Source organism: Diadema antillarum, unplaced genomic scaffold (assembly GCF_040938485.1).
Source record: "Diadema antillarum isolate AM-2024a unplaced genomic scaffold, OU_Dant_1.0 scf00000019, whole genome shotgun sequence".
NCBI lineage: Eukaryota > Metazoa > Echinodermata > Echinoidea > Diadematoida > Diadematidae > Diadema > Diadema antillarum.
In genome coordinates, this window is record NW_027270908.1 from 2,067,685 (window position 1) to 2,081,335 (window position 13,651).

At 40.8% G+C, this 13,651-nt stretch overlaps 1 protein-coding gene across 1 annotated transcript; it reads left to right on the plus strand.

Moving 5' to 3' along the window:
* The first annotated feature begins 514 nt into the window (after window positions 1-514).
* LOC139728564 (cytochrome P450 2D15-like) lies at window positions 515-11,482 on the plus strand. Its single transcript, XM_071639504.1, has 3 exons — window positions 515-932; window positions 1,791-2,003; window positions 11,304-11,482. The coding sequence occupies exons 1-3, from the start codon at window positions 515-517 to the stop codon at window positions 11,480-11,482; spliced, it is 810 nt and encodes a 269-aa protein (XP_071495605.1).
* Window positions 11,483-13,651: the final 2,169 nt, after the last annotated feature.

A 13,651-nucleotide genomic window follows, 5' to 3' on the forward strand; every position in this document is an offset into this window, starting at 1 on the left:
AATTATGCTAAAATTAGTTTATTTCAGCCTATGAAAGTGAAAATAATCATATCTTTATGAATAAGGTGAGAAAATCCATTTGCATAGACTTTATAACACAAAATCACGTTTTTAAGCCATTTTCGGTCTGACGGGCTTGTATAAAAGGTCGTGCAGCGTCGTCACTTCAGGTTTCTTGGATTTTTGTTTTTTGGATTGTCTCAGCCATTCCAAAACTGATACTCATCTTATCAACTTTGAAGTCTTCTTTGAATGGTATGCTCTGTATTATTTTATAAGTGATTTCTTGGTATCTCACAAAAAGTTCCAAGACCAATCCTCATCTCCACCATTACTATACCACCCCTTTAACTTTTAATAACACGGAAGGAACTTACGCCCCTTTAACTTTTGATAACACGGAAGGAACTCACGGCGGTCTCCTTCCTTTGTCGTAGGTGGCGTATTATTTTCTGAGGGTGACGTCTGGTCTGCTTCTCGCCGCTTTGTTCTCAAGGCTCTACGTAACTTCGGGATGGGAAAAGAGACCTTTACCCATGAAATCAAAAAAGAGGCGACGCTGCTCGTCCAAGAGTTTGCTGCAAAAGATCGTCTATCCTTTAACCCCGCAAGATTGGTTAACCGTGCTGTCTGCAATGTCATCGCCCGAATCACTGTTGGGCGTAGATTCGAGGATTCCGACAATAAAGTAGGAGACATCATCTCCAGCATCAACACCATACTCGGAAGTGACATTGTATTGGTTCCCGATGCGCCACTCCTCTTATTGAAGAAAGAGCGCAGTGCCGTTACGCACATCCGAGATTTCCTCAACGCAGAGATTAAACAACATGAAAAGACATTCGATGGAGATGAGTTGCGAGATTTGGTCGATATGTTTCTTGCCGACGAGAGAAGACAAACAACGGACAGCAAGAAGCAGACCCTTCCCAGTAAGGAACACATTTGGAAACCGCTTTTTGACGTTTTTGTGGCCGGTACCGACACAACCTCGATGTCGATAACATGGGCAATTCTTTTCTTGGCTGGTTTACCGAGCTGTCAAGAAAAGGTTAGTACTGATTGCCAAATCTGATTGGAAATTAATCTTAACAAACGTAATTGACACAACAGTGCAACAACTGATAATTTTCATTACTTGTATTCCCTTTTGTGTGAAGGAAATCCATAACCTCTGTTTCATTGTTTAGTTAGATACCTAGAAGGTTTAAATAATTTGGCAGAAAACAAAAAGCCATACTCTAGATCTCTGGCGGCACATATGATTATCTCGCAAGAATCAAACTTAAGTTCCAGTGGTTTTTTTTAATCTTATTTTTAACTTCTTAGCTATTTCCTAAACAAGTTTGAAGAGATGATGATAATCAAAAAGCTTTAAACCAGGACTCAAAATCTAAGACTTTTCCACCGAAGGCATCGTTATAAGATATACGCAAACAGTCATGTTCTGATTGAAAAGATATTTAATACAAAACTGGCATATCAATCACAACATAACAACAGAGTGTTGCCTTCCTGTTGTCCGAATGATTGATTTTGCTTCAAATTCTGATTGTTTAGTTCTTTTAGTTCTCTGTCCTTTCAGTTTTAGACGTTTAAGGAAAACCGAAATCCACTTTCCATCATAGAAGAACGTAAATACTGCATTTAGATTGATGTCACCTTACAATTTTCACAGATCTTGCTCGAAATTCAGACCTTAGAAGATTCTGAGGGTATAGTTGGTACTAATCATCAAAAGATGCCGTACACTCTCGCTTTTGTCACCGAGATTCTTCGCTTTCGTCCAGTCGGACCACTTGGGGTGCCTCACGTAACCACAGAAGATGTCAGTGTACGGGACTACGTCATCCCGCGGGGAACTACAATCATGATGAACATTCTCGCCATACACAGTGACCCCCAAATCTGGGGTGATCCGGAAGTGTTTCGACCTGAGAGGTTTCTGAATGCCGACGGGACTGAGTTCGTGAAGAACAAAGCATATATGCCTTTTGGGGCGGGTAAGCATGATATATTCTGGAGTGACAGGATATTTTGCTAATCAATACTATGTAACTCACTGGACATGCTAGACACAAAAAAGGAAAAGAAAGCAGAATACAAAGCAATCACTTTAATTAATCTGCATAATAGTTCTTAGACAGTATTTAATTAGAAGTTATATTTATAAACATATAACGAAATGATATTGCTGATTTCTGATAATCATTATGGAATGTGGTTTTAGTAGGAGGAAACTACTATTGCATTGTCTCATAGCCAAAATCGATGCTTGTAAATATTTATATATATATATATATATATGTGTATATATTATATTATATACATATATATATACATACAAACGGGGCTCAGACAAAATTAAAATGCCTCACGAGATATAAAGAGACGAGTTAAGTAAATATCGAATGACGGCACTTTAGTTTTTCACGGCGCAATATTGTAGCAACGCAGCTAAGGGGCTCTGTCGACAAAAATACGCTTAAAGGTGTGATTTCACGGAGCACGCGAACGATTTGCGAAGGACGCGAATGACAAGCTCCAACATTCGGAAAAGTTTTTCTCCAAATTGTGTACCGACAATGAAGCCGAAAACCATTCTTGCGCAGTTTGTGCAAAGTTCTCACGACGTATGTGCGAATGTCATGTGTATCATTGCTAAAGTACAGCATGTTACGTACACGAAGAACACGCGACGGAAATGCGAACAACGCAAATGTTTCAATTATCATGGGAGAAAATGTACTCAAGGAGGGGTGGGAGCTGTCTTGAGTTGAAGTTTTTTTTTCTTTCCTGTATTTTTCATTTCTTTTTCTCTCATTTCTCTATTGTGTGCGTGCCTAGAGTTTTTTCTTAGGACCTATGTCCACTAGTAAAGCACTTTTTTTTTGCAGTTTCTCCAACACATAATCTCTAGTTTCAAATGTAATTTTGGCATACTTTGGATTAATTTTAAGTGTATTCTGCGATTTTTTTTTTGTACATCAAACATTTCTTTCTCTTTGTCAGTCTTTAATTTCTTTTTTCTTACTATATTATAGTTGTTAATAATTGTTTGATACTTAGATGTATGCTACCATTTTGATTTGTAGAAAACGTAGGTCATACATCCCCGAAATATGCGCTAGACGTTCGTGAGAATGTCTCGAAAGGTACGCGAACAGTTTGCAGTTGCGTCGTAAAAAGATCGGAAAAACTTCGCAGATTTCACGAAACATACACGAGACATTAAAAGTTTCGGGGTCTGTCTGGGGTTTCATGATCATTTTGCGAACATCGCGCGTGTCTTGCGAAGGTCTTGCGCATATGACGAGGCTTTAAAAACACTTTCGAGAACAAATCACGAGCAAATCACGACCAAGTGTGCGGAAAAGGTTCGCAAAAAATTTCAACATTTTTTGAAATTCTCGCCGAAGTAAAAACGACATTCGCGACCAATTGACGAAGTTTCCGAACCCCCACGTTCGTTTGACGATCTTTTGCAGACTAAAATACGAATGCTGGATATTGCCATTCGCGTCCTTCGCAAATCGTTCGCGTGCTCCGTGAAATCACCTTTATTGCTTAAGGCCGTGTCACACCTTTCCGGGCAAGCCTTGCGTGCGACTTGCAAAGAACAATTTTGACTACCCGGAGGTCCCCGTAGACGATCCGCACATGACAGTACCTAGCACGTATCTCAACCGTAGTCACCCGGAGGTGCGCACGCATATTTTTTTTTTTTTTTTTTTTTTTTTTTTACCCGCAACCGTGTTTAGGCCCTGTCACACCTTTCCGGGCAAGCTACTCGGGCTTGTTACGTGTAGGGATTTTCTAGCATACCGGACATTCCTGAGGGCGGAAAAGGATTTGAGCGAGTCAGCGCATGTGTCTTACTTGCTGGACGCGTTCTACTTAAATTATACTTGCGAGTATACTGTGTGACTTTTGTGCCAGTGGCATGAGGGCTGACAACTCAGTGAAGGAATTCCTCTGATGGAATGGCTGAAATCCCACAGAATTTCATTATCTTGGCTGCATACGGGACTGCGAAGTACCTGCGTGGGAGTTGCCTGGGAAGTGCTGCCGCTAAGGGCCTCCTACTGGCGTTCTGCGTGGACCTCTCCGGGCATTCCCGCGACTCACCCGGAAAAAGTTTTGGTCATGCTCAAAACTTGGCTGCGGTTGAATCGGACTTGCGTGAGCACCTCCGGGCAACTACAGGCGAGATACGTGCAAGATACTGTCAGGTGCGGACCAACTGCGGAGAGCTCCGGGGAGTAAATTTGTTTCCCCGTAAGTCAAGCCGCAAAACTCCCCCAGATACGGTTTGACAAGGCATGAATGAAAATTGTAAACATTCTTCTTCGCCCGCTGAAAATCTTCTACGTGCTGGAAACTACCTTCTCGCCACAAGCCCGCGTAGCTTGCCCGGAACGGTGTGACACGGCCTTGATGCGCGCGTTTGTCTATTCGTAATGTTGGCCGTAAGGAGTCTGATGCCTTCCCATCTGGTGTCAATTAAAATGTAACACCTGATAAATTGAATAAGTTGTAATCACAGAATTGCTTGAATTTACATCTTTGTGATAGAAACTTACGTGAGAGGTAACGACTGAACGCTATATCTTTCACCAAGATGTGTGCAACATTTGATGTGCAATCTGTCTGTTTTGTCAAACTCACATGTAAGATAACGAAGAGGAAACGAAAAGAATGGTCCAAGATTTATTTCCGAAGTGGACTGAAGACAGGAAAATTGAAGAATTTTCAAAGGTTCCCGTGTTTTCACAAGATAGTGGGTTACTACACAACATCCCAAGTTAAACTGATCCCTCTTGCTCATAGCGTCAGCGTTTCACTAACCCACCCTCCTCTCCATACAGAGAATTCAACATATTTTCTCTTTTCAAGCATAATGGAAGACCACTTGACTAACCCTGTGGAGCCGGGAAATGTGCAAACGCCGGGAAATGTGCAAACGCCGGGAATTGTGCAAACGTCTCGCCGGGAAATGTGCAAACGCCTGGAAATGTGCAAACGTCTTGCCAGGAAATGTGCAAACGCCGGGAAATGTGCAAACGTCTCGCCGGGAAATGTGCAAATTTCATCAACGGGAAATGTGCAAACATGACGCCGGGAAATGTGCAAAAGTTCAATTTTGCCGGGAAATGTGCAAAACGTCGCCGGGAAATGTGCAAATCATTTACTTTAGCGATATTGTGTATAAAGATAGTAGATAAACTCCATATCAAAACTGCCCATGAACTTCCACCATTTAGATTTTCTTAATGAAATCCTTGACAGATTTTCAACAAAATTGGCAGGTAGCACGATTATGGCAATGGGATCTCAATTTGTTTATATAGTAGCCACCCCCCCCCCCCTGAGGGGCCTCAAAGTCCCAGAACTACGGTATTATCGAAATTCTTCTTGTATCATATCACCAAATAAGAATGAGCTAGGTTGGTTCGTTGAAGATATTGATGACAGGAGTTCACGTTTAATGACAGATCCAGGGATGCAGGGCACGGGGCCATAAGTGGGGAGGAGTCTTCAAATTGAAGCCTCAGAGTCCCTAAACTAGTGCTATGAAGACATTAATGACTGAAATTGCATGTTTGATTATGACGAATCCAGGGTGTCCGGATCGGGGGGGGGGGGGGTGTGAGGGGAGGAGAGGGATTTTCTACATTTCAGTATCTTCTTTAAAAGTCTAGGACAGATTTTCACTAAACTTGTCAGTTAGCCTCATTAGGGTGATATGATCTTTATGAATTGAAATTAGCCCCCAATCCCCCCCCCCACACACACACACACACCCGGCAAAAAAGGGGGAGGGGGAGTTGAAGCCTCAGAGTCCCTAAACTCTGGATTTTTTAAAATCTTTTTCTGTCGAACAAAAAAAAAAAGATAGAGCTAAGTTAGTGCATTGAAGACATTAATGACTGAAATTTCATGTTTGATTATGGCGGATCCAGGGGTGCCCTGACTGGGGGTGGGAGAAAGGGAAGTGATGGAGAGGAGGGAGATTGTCCACATTTACTGCATCTTCTAGATAAATCTCAAGAAGGATTTTCACCAAACTTGGCAGATACCATCTTTACGGTGATATGGTCTTATATGGTAAAATGAGCCCCACCCCCTCCCACCGCCAAGGGGGGGGGGGGGGGGGGGAGGAGGAGTTGAAGTTTCAGGTCCCTAAACTCTGGAATTTGTAATCTTCTCTGTTGAACCGAAGAATAAGGAACTACGTTATATGAAGACATTATGATTAAGATTTCAGTTTGATTATGACGGGTCCAGGAGTGCCCTGATAAGGGGTGTGAGGGGGAGGAGGGGGATTTTCCACATTTTCTGCATAGATCTAGTCTTGTAAAATCTATGACGGATTTTCACCAAACTTGGCAGATAGTATATTTATGGTGATTCGATCTTAATTTGATAAATTGAATCCCCCCCCCCCCCCCCCACCGACGAGGAGGGGGGGGGGATTTTTTCTACTTCTGTCGAACCGAAAAAGTTAGTGCTGTAAAGACATTAATGACCGAAATCTCATGTTTGATTATGGCGGGTCTAGGGGTGCTCTGATCGGGGTAGGTGAGGGTGAGGGGGAGGGGGTGCTGTTCGTTATTCCGAGGGTTCGGTATTCCGAAGGTTCGTTATTCCGAAGGGTCGTTAATCCGAAACACGCAAAGTCCCTATATACCTAGAGGTTCGTTAATCCGAAAATTTGTGGCGTTATTCCGAAGGTTCGTTATTCCGAAGACTGGTTAATCCGTAAATGAAATTCGAAACAATGAACCTTCGGAATAACGAATCTTAGGAATAAAGAGCCTTCGGGATAACAAACCTTTGGAATAACCAGCTGTAACCAGGGGGAGGAGGGGGATTTTCAAAATTTTCTCCATCTTCTTGAAAAATCTAAGACGAATTTTCACCAAACTTGGCAGATAGCATCTTTATGGTGATAGTACTGTAAATACAGTTAATGCATGATGTAGGTTCAAGTTTACTATGACAGATGAAGGGATGCCCAAAAGGGGAGGGGGTAGGAAGGAGGCTTCATTTTCACATTTTTTGTCTTTTTCCTGAAAACTCAAGACGCATCCCTCGGATAATAAAATTATATATCAGCTTTAAAAAAAAAAAAAACTTCTATACAAAAATGATGGAGCTAATAGAGTGCTGGTGCTGTTATGGTAAGTTAATTCATGAATTAATGTTAAGTGCGGCGGAGGCGGATTTGTCACATATTAGATAGATATTTGCCAAGCTTGAAACGTAGCGTAGCGTATTTATCTGGTGATATGACCTCAATTTGTCTAAATGAGCACTGCCCCAACCCCTAAGGTGGGAGGAGATGGAGCCCCCCCCCCCACCCCATCTCCGCCCCTTGAACTTGAAAGGGACCAAGACGAGGGGGTGGGGTAGTTCGGGTGGAATTCAAAATTTTATTGAAAACCCTATACATATGAAAAAAACGGAATACATACTTTTTAAAGAAATTTTTCTATACAACCTAGAGTAATAGAAAACATTTTTATCACATTTTTAGAAGGTAGATCTATACTTTGATGAAATTTCATGTCTGCTTACTAAATGACGTGGGGGCTACCCTGGTCTTATCCCTATCTTTGGGGAAGGGGAACAACTTGGATTTGTTGTCCCTTCGAACAAAGTGGGATTATATTACCCTTGAGATGCTACCTCCCACGTTCGGTGAAAATCCGTCAAAAATTTCTCAAGAGGATGCAGAATATGTGAAAAATCCCCCTCCTCTCCCTCCCCTCCCCCCTCCCCCCCCCCCCCCCCGATAAGGACACCCCTCGATCTGCCACAATCAAACGTGAAATAAAATTTCAGGCATTAATGTCTTCATAGCATTAACTAAGCTCTCTTTTCCGTTTGACAGAAGAAGATAAAAATTGAGTTTAGTGATTCCGAGGCTTCAACCCCCCCCTTAAGCAGTGTGTGTGTGTGTGTGTGTGTGTGTGTGTGTGTGTGTGGGAGGGGGCTCATTTTAACAAATTAAGTGCATATCACCGTAAAGAGGCAATCTGCCAATTTGGTGAAAATCTGTCGTAGATTTTTCAAGAAGATGCTGAAAATGTGGACAATTCCTCTCCTTGCCCTCACCCCCCTCGATCTGGAGACCCCATGATTCGCGCCATAACCAAACATGAAATTTCATTCATTAACGCTGTGTCTTCATAGCACTAAGTTAGCTCTATCTTTATCTGTTTAACAGAAGAAGATTTAAAAAATTCCAGAGTTTAGGGACGCTGAAGCTTCAACCCCCCGCAGCCCCACCCCCCCCCCCCTTCGGCGGTCGGGGGGGGGGGGGGGGCTCATTTGAACAAATTAAGATCATAATTATTACCATAATCTTGCTATCTGTCAAGTTTGGTGAAAATCCCTCACAGATATTTCAAGAAGATGCTACAAATGTGGAATATCCCCCTCCACCCATCACCCCTCCCCTCCCCCCCCCCCCCCCCGATCTGGGCACCCCTTGATCCGCCATAATCAAACATGAAATTTCATTCACTAATCACGTTAATGTCTTCATAGCACTAACTTAGCTCTGTCTTTTTTCGGTTTGACAGAAGATTAAAAAAAATCCAGATTTTTTGGATGTTAAAAGTGAAGCTTAAACCCCTCCCCCCCCCCCTTTTCGGCGATGGGGGGGGGGGCGCATTTTAAAATATCAAGATTATGTTAACAGAAATATGACTGTATCTCACAAGTTGGGTGAAAATCCGTCCAAGATTTTTCGAGAATGTGCTGAAAATGTGGAAAATCCCCCTCTTCCCCCTCCCCCCCCCCCCCCCCGATCAGGGCAGCCCTGGGTCCGCCATAATGAAACATGAAATTTTAGTCATTAATGTCTTCATAGCACTAACTTAGCTCTTTCTTTTTCGGTTCGACAGATGAAGAAAAAAAATCAAGCGTTTAGGGACTCTGAGGCTTCAACTCCTCCCCCCCCCCCCCTCCTTAGGACTGGTGTGTGGGGGGGGGGGGCTCATTTTGACAAATTACGATCATATCACCATTAAGATGTTATCTGGCAAATCTGGTGAAAATTCGTTGTAGGGTTTGCAAGAAAATGCTGAAAATGTAATCAAAAACTAGAAATGTCGCTATGGCGACTGATGCCTCCGCCATAATGCATGATTCTCCCAATAGGTGCATAGTATAATGTCTTCACAATGTGAGATAACAGTTTCACATAACTGGCAAAATACTGAAATGACAGGTTTGTCAGAAATATCTTGAATGTTTACTTTCCTTGAACTACGTTTGCTATAATTGTCTATTAAAGGGTGCAGGTACATGTATTTGGGGAATTGAGGATTTTTACTTGACTTCTGACTGACCCTTTTATAAGTTTATGCATTGAGTAATTTGCAAGGTATAAAGAAAGAGTGTAATTACAGTATAAATAGATTTTTTTGCATTTAAACCTGGTCTTGACCCTTAACCTTTGACCTTTGACCTTCTGGCAGGAAATTTCCAAGAGAATCTCCATTAGGTAATATATGTATATCAAGTTTTAAAAATAATAATGCAAGCATTGCATATACTAGTATATTGGGGAAATAGTAAAATTTTGACGAGTTGACCTTGACCTCTGACCCATGACTTTTGACCCATGACCCTTAAATTCCCTAGATAATCCCTGCCAGTCAGTACATGTGTATATACCAAGTTCCATGAAGATAGGCCTAAATTGAACCATTTGTGAGAAAAGTGAAATTGTAACATTTTTACCTAATCTTTGACCTTTTGACCTTTGACCTTATGACATGAAACTCCCTCTGGAGAATCTTTATGCAGTAGATATGTCTACACTAAGTTTCAAGAAAATACTTTGGGCATTACATGGATGTGGGGAAATAGCAACATTTTTAGCATTTGACCTTGACCTTTTGACCTTTGACCTCTTGCCAATGTCACTAAAATCTACTCAACTAATTGCCGTATCATACATCATCCTTGGACCAAGTTTGGTGAAAGCTGCTTCATCCAGTTTTGAGTTATCACGTAAAAAGTTAAATTTTAGGATTTGACGTTGATCTTTGACCTTTGACCTCTGTCCGATTTCACTCAAAAATTAATCAAGTAATTGTCCCACCATACATCATCCTTGGACAAAGTTTGGTGTAATTTGCTTGATCCAGTCTTGAGTTATCGCGTAAACAGATATAATTTCATGACTTGACCTTGACTTTTGACTTTGACCTTTGGCCGATTTCATCCAAAATCTAATCGAGTAATTGCCCCATCACACTTTATACTTGGACCAAGTTTGGTAAAATTCCAGTAAATATTACTCAAGTTATCGCGAAAACTTAATGCCTCCGGCACCACTTCGTGGCGGAGGCATAAAAAACAAGACAGATGGTCGCTAAGACAGGTGGTAAGATGGTAATGGTTCGTGCGCAGCTTTGATTGAGAGTTTCTCTTCCATCTCTACATAATATAGGTGAGATGAATGGTTTGCACATTTCCCGGCGACGTTTTGCACATTTCCCGGCAAAATTGAACATTTGCACATTTCCCGGCGTCACGTTTGCACATTTCCCGTTGATGAAATTTAGAGATTTGCACATTTCCCGGCAAGACGTTTGCACATTTCCCGGCGTTTGCACATTTCCCGGCGAGACGTTTGCACATTTCCAGGCGTTTGCACATTTCCCGGCGTTTGCACATTTCCCGGCTCCACAAACCCCTTTCAAAAAGCAAGGGGAATAATGTTACTTTCAGAATGTGCCAGTAATAAGTCGAGGGAATGTTTACTTTTCATTCAAAAAAAGAAGAAGAAATGTTTATCTATATTTTATACACTTTCTTTACATTTCTTTTTTTTTTTCATCGTTGTCCTGCAGTTCTGTCGCAAACTGTCGTAGACTTCTCATGCAGGACCAAAACTTTATAAATCCTTATTAGTTACTTTTGAATGGATTGTCAAACTTTACTCAAACTTCACCGGTGTGTTCTGCTAATATTGATGCAGTAATTCACTCCTCATACATATAGGCCTATTTGATTGATTGATTGATTGATTGATTGATTGATTGATTGATTGATTGATTTAACTTTATTTTATTTCTAAATTTATTTTGCTACACAAATAAAACACAAAGACGATTGAATGAACTAATTGAGCACAGTATAATTTGAATCTGACAGTTAAAACAGATAAATGATTCATTCAAATATCCAACGTTATTTTTTTCTAATACAGTAGATCATATGTGTAATTTGTTATTATTATTATTTTTTGGTACTTTTATTGTGGATTTTTCTCATTGAAGGCCGTCGAGTGTGTGTAGGCGAACAACTGGCCAGGATGGAGATCTTCATCTTCGTGGTGACCCTAGTGAAACACTTGTCCTTCTGTATCCCCGACGGAATCGAACCAAACTACGATTACGGACATCGCGTCACGACTCTTTTGCCGACACCGTACGAAATCATTGCAAAACCTCGCTAAATCCTCATCTGACTACCACGCAACGTGGAGACAAGAACGCTTGTACACACATGTTTGCACCTAGGGCTATCAAGCCATCTTGACAGATGAACAAACAAACAAACAAACAAACAAACAAACAAACAAAACAAATTCACTTTTAAAGTTTTTTTTTCCCTCACAGGGATTTTTACTATTATATTCCATACCTACGACAATATCAATCGAAGTACATAACACATCGAAATACTTCTAACACTTAGAAAAACAGGCAATGCACTGTCGTGACTCAGAACTTCAGAACATCACATGTAAGAAAACAGGTGTCCAAAAGACACGATTTTTCTGAAGCAGTTATAGCATTTAATTATTTCTTGCAAAAAAAGTCAATTATTACGATATTCCCTAATTTTATCTTTACATGGAGAAAAACCTAGGTATTCTTCTTCTTCTTCTTCTTCTTCTTCTTCTTAATTTACAGTCATTAATTTCCTTTCTTACAACCGTGGAATACAATTCAATACCGAATTGCTGGTAACAATAAAGCCAAATAATTCATTTTCCGTAGTGTATGTAATTTCTGAACCCACATAAGACAATCCATTCTCTTCAGTCCATAAACAGCATATTGACGTTCGCTTACTCAAGAGTTGCATCAAAGTTTTTAAATACACCTTGCAAAGACGAACAATATTTTCTTTCAATTAATCCAGTTATATTCAACATCTCATTTGTATAATTATATATAAAAACAAAGTTAACGTCCGATGTACTCTTATTCGGAGGGGAAAACGAAAATTATTACCATTTCTTTGCCACAACTAATATAGACAAAAAAAATAACCAAATTCCAGTACATAGTATTACTGTTCAGTCGCTAATAGCCTGTACCCTTATAGACATGTATGCCATTTTCCTCCAGTATCAGTTATTTCTTTGTGGTTCGCTGAAAAAGTGTGGATATTAAGGAACACGCTCACACCTGAAATCAATTAAGTTATGTCAGAATTGGGAAAAATGTTCCTATTGAGTTTTGATCTTTTCTTGAATACATGATGCGAATCCGTTTGAAATAAATCTCAAGATTGTCTGTTGCTGCATTACGGTCCCCTTACCCGATACGTGAGATGCTGTTGATATATAGTAGTTGAGTTTTCGGTGCTCTATTGCTTATCATTAACAGTACTATATCAATGTTGCTATGATTTATATAAAATTGAGACAAAGAAGACAGTAGATGTCGCACGATGCCGACTGTTGGTAGAAGCTTTTGACCTCAGATCTTCATCATCTTTCTATCTATGTCTATTATACATATATATATATAATTTATTATATAATATATATAGACGTACCTGTGTTTTGGTGCCTTGTCTGCTACCGGCGGTTTCACGCTGTCGCGATCCTCAGGCAGACTGACAAAGTGGTGTGTTTCTGTGCTCATGGGGCGCGGTGGATCGGTTTGACGCATGGATGATAAATTATGCTCTGCTTTACAGCATTGAGCACTTTTCAATCCTCAACAAACTACATATTCCCGACGGATATATACCAAACGGATATTTTCGCTCCCCTGTCCGGTCGAGCACTCTTCTGCTGAGGATTCACCTAGTGTTCTGTGTGGCGCAATGGATCGGTTTCATGTGGATTATTCCGGAAAAAACATACCAATTCCACCGAGGACAGATTACATAAAATGCCTAATTGAGAAAATTGAAAGTGTCATAAAAAGGATGAGATGGAGAGCTCATTTCTTCCTCGGAGCGAGCGATTGCGCGGGCCAAAGTGAAAGTGAAAATGATCAATTTGAAACCAGGGAGAAATTTGGATTCCAATCCAAACGCTCACCACCCCAAATAGAAGAGATGACAAGCTTTGAAAATGACCTGCTAGCCATTGTAGACGACTTGGAATTCAGGCAGGTAAATAACCAATTCCAAAGAAAACTCCACGACGACGTGAAACGCATAAACAAATCGGAAAAAGTGTTTGTCCACGCCGATAAAACCAGGAATGTGTATGCGATGAACCCCAACAGTTATGAGAAACTTCTGAATGAGAATATAACCGGAAAATATAAGGTTGCACAGGAAGAAGTGATAGCAGACATTGAAAAGGAATCTGAGTTAATCGCAAAAAAGTTACACATCAGTGACAGGTTGGACGGCACGATGGAAAAACCCGCCGCCT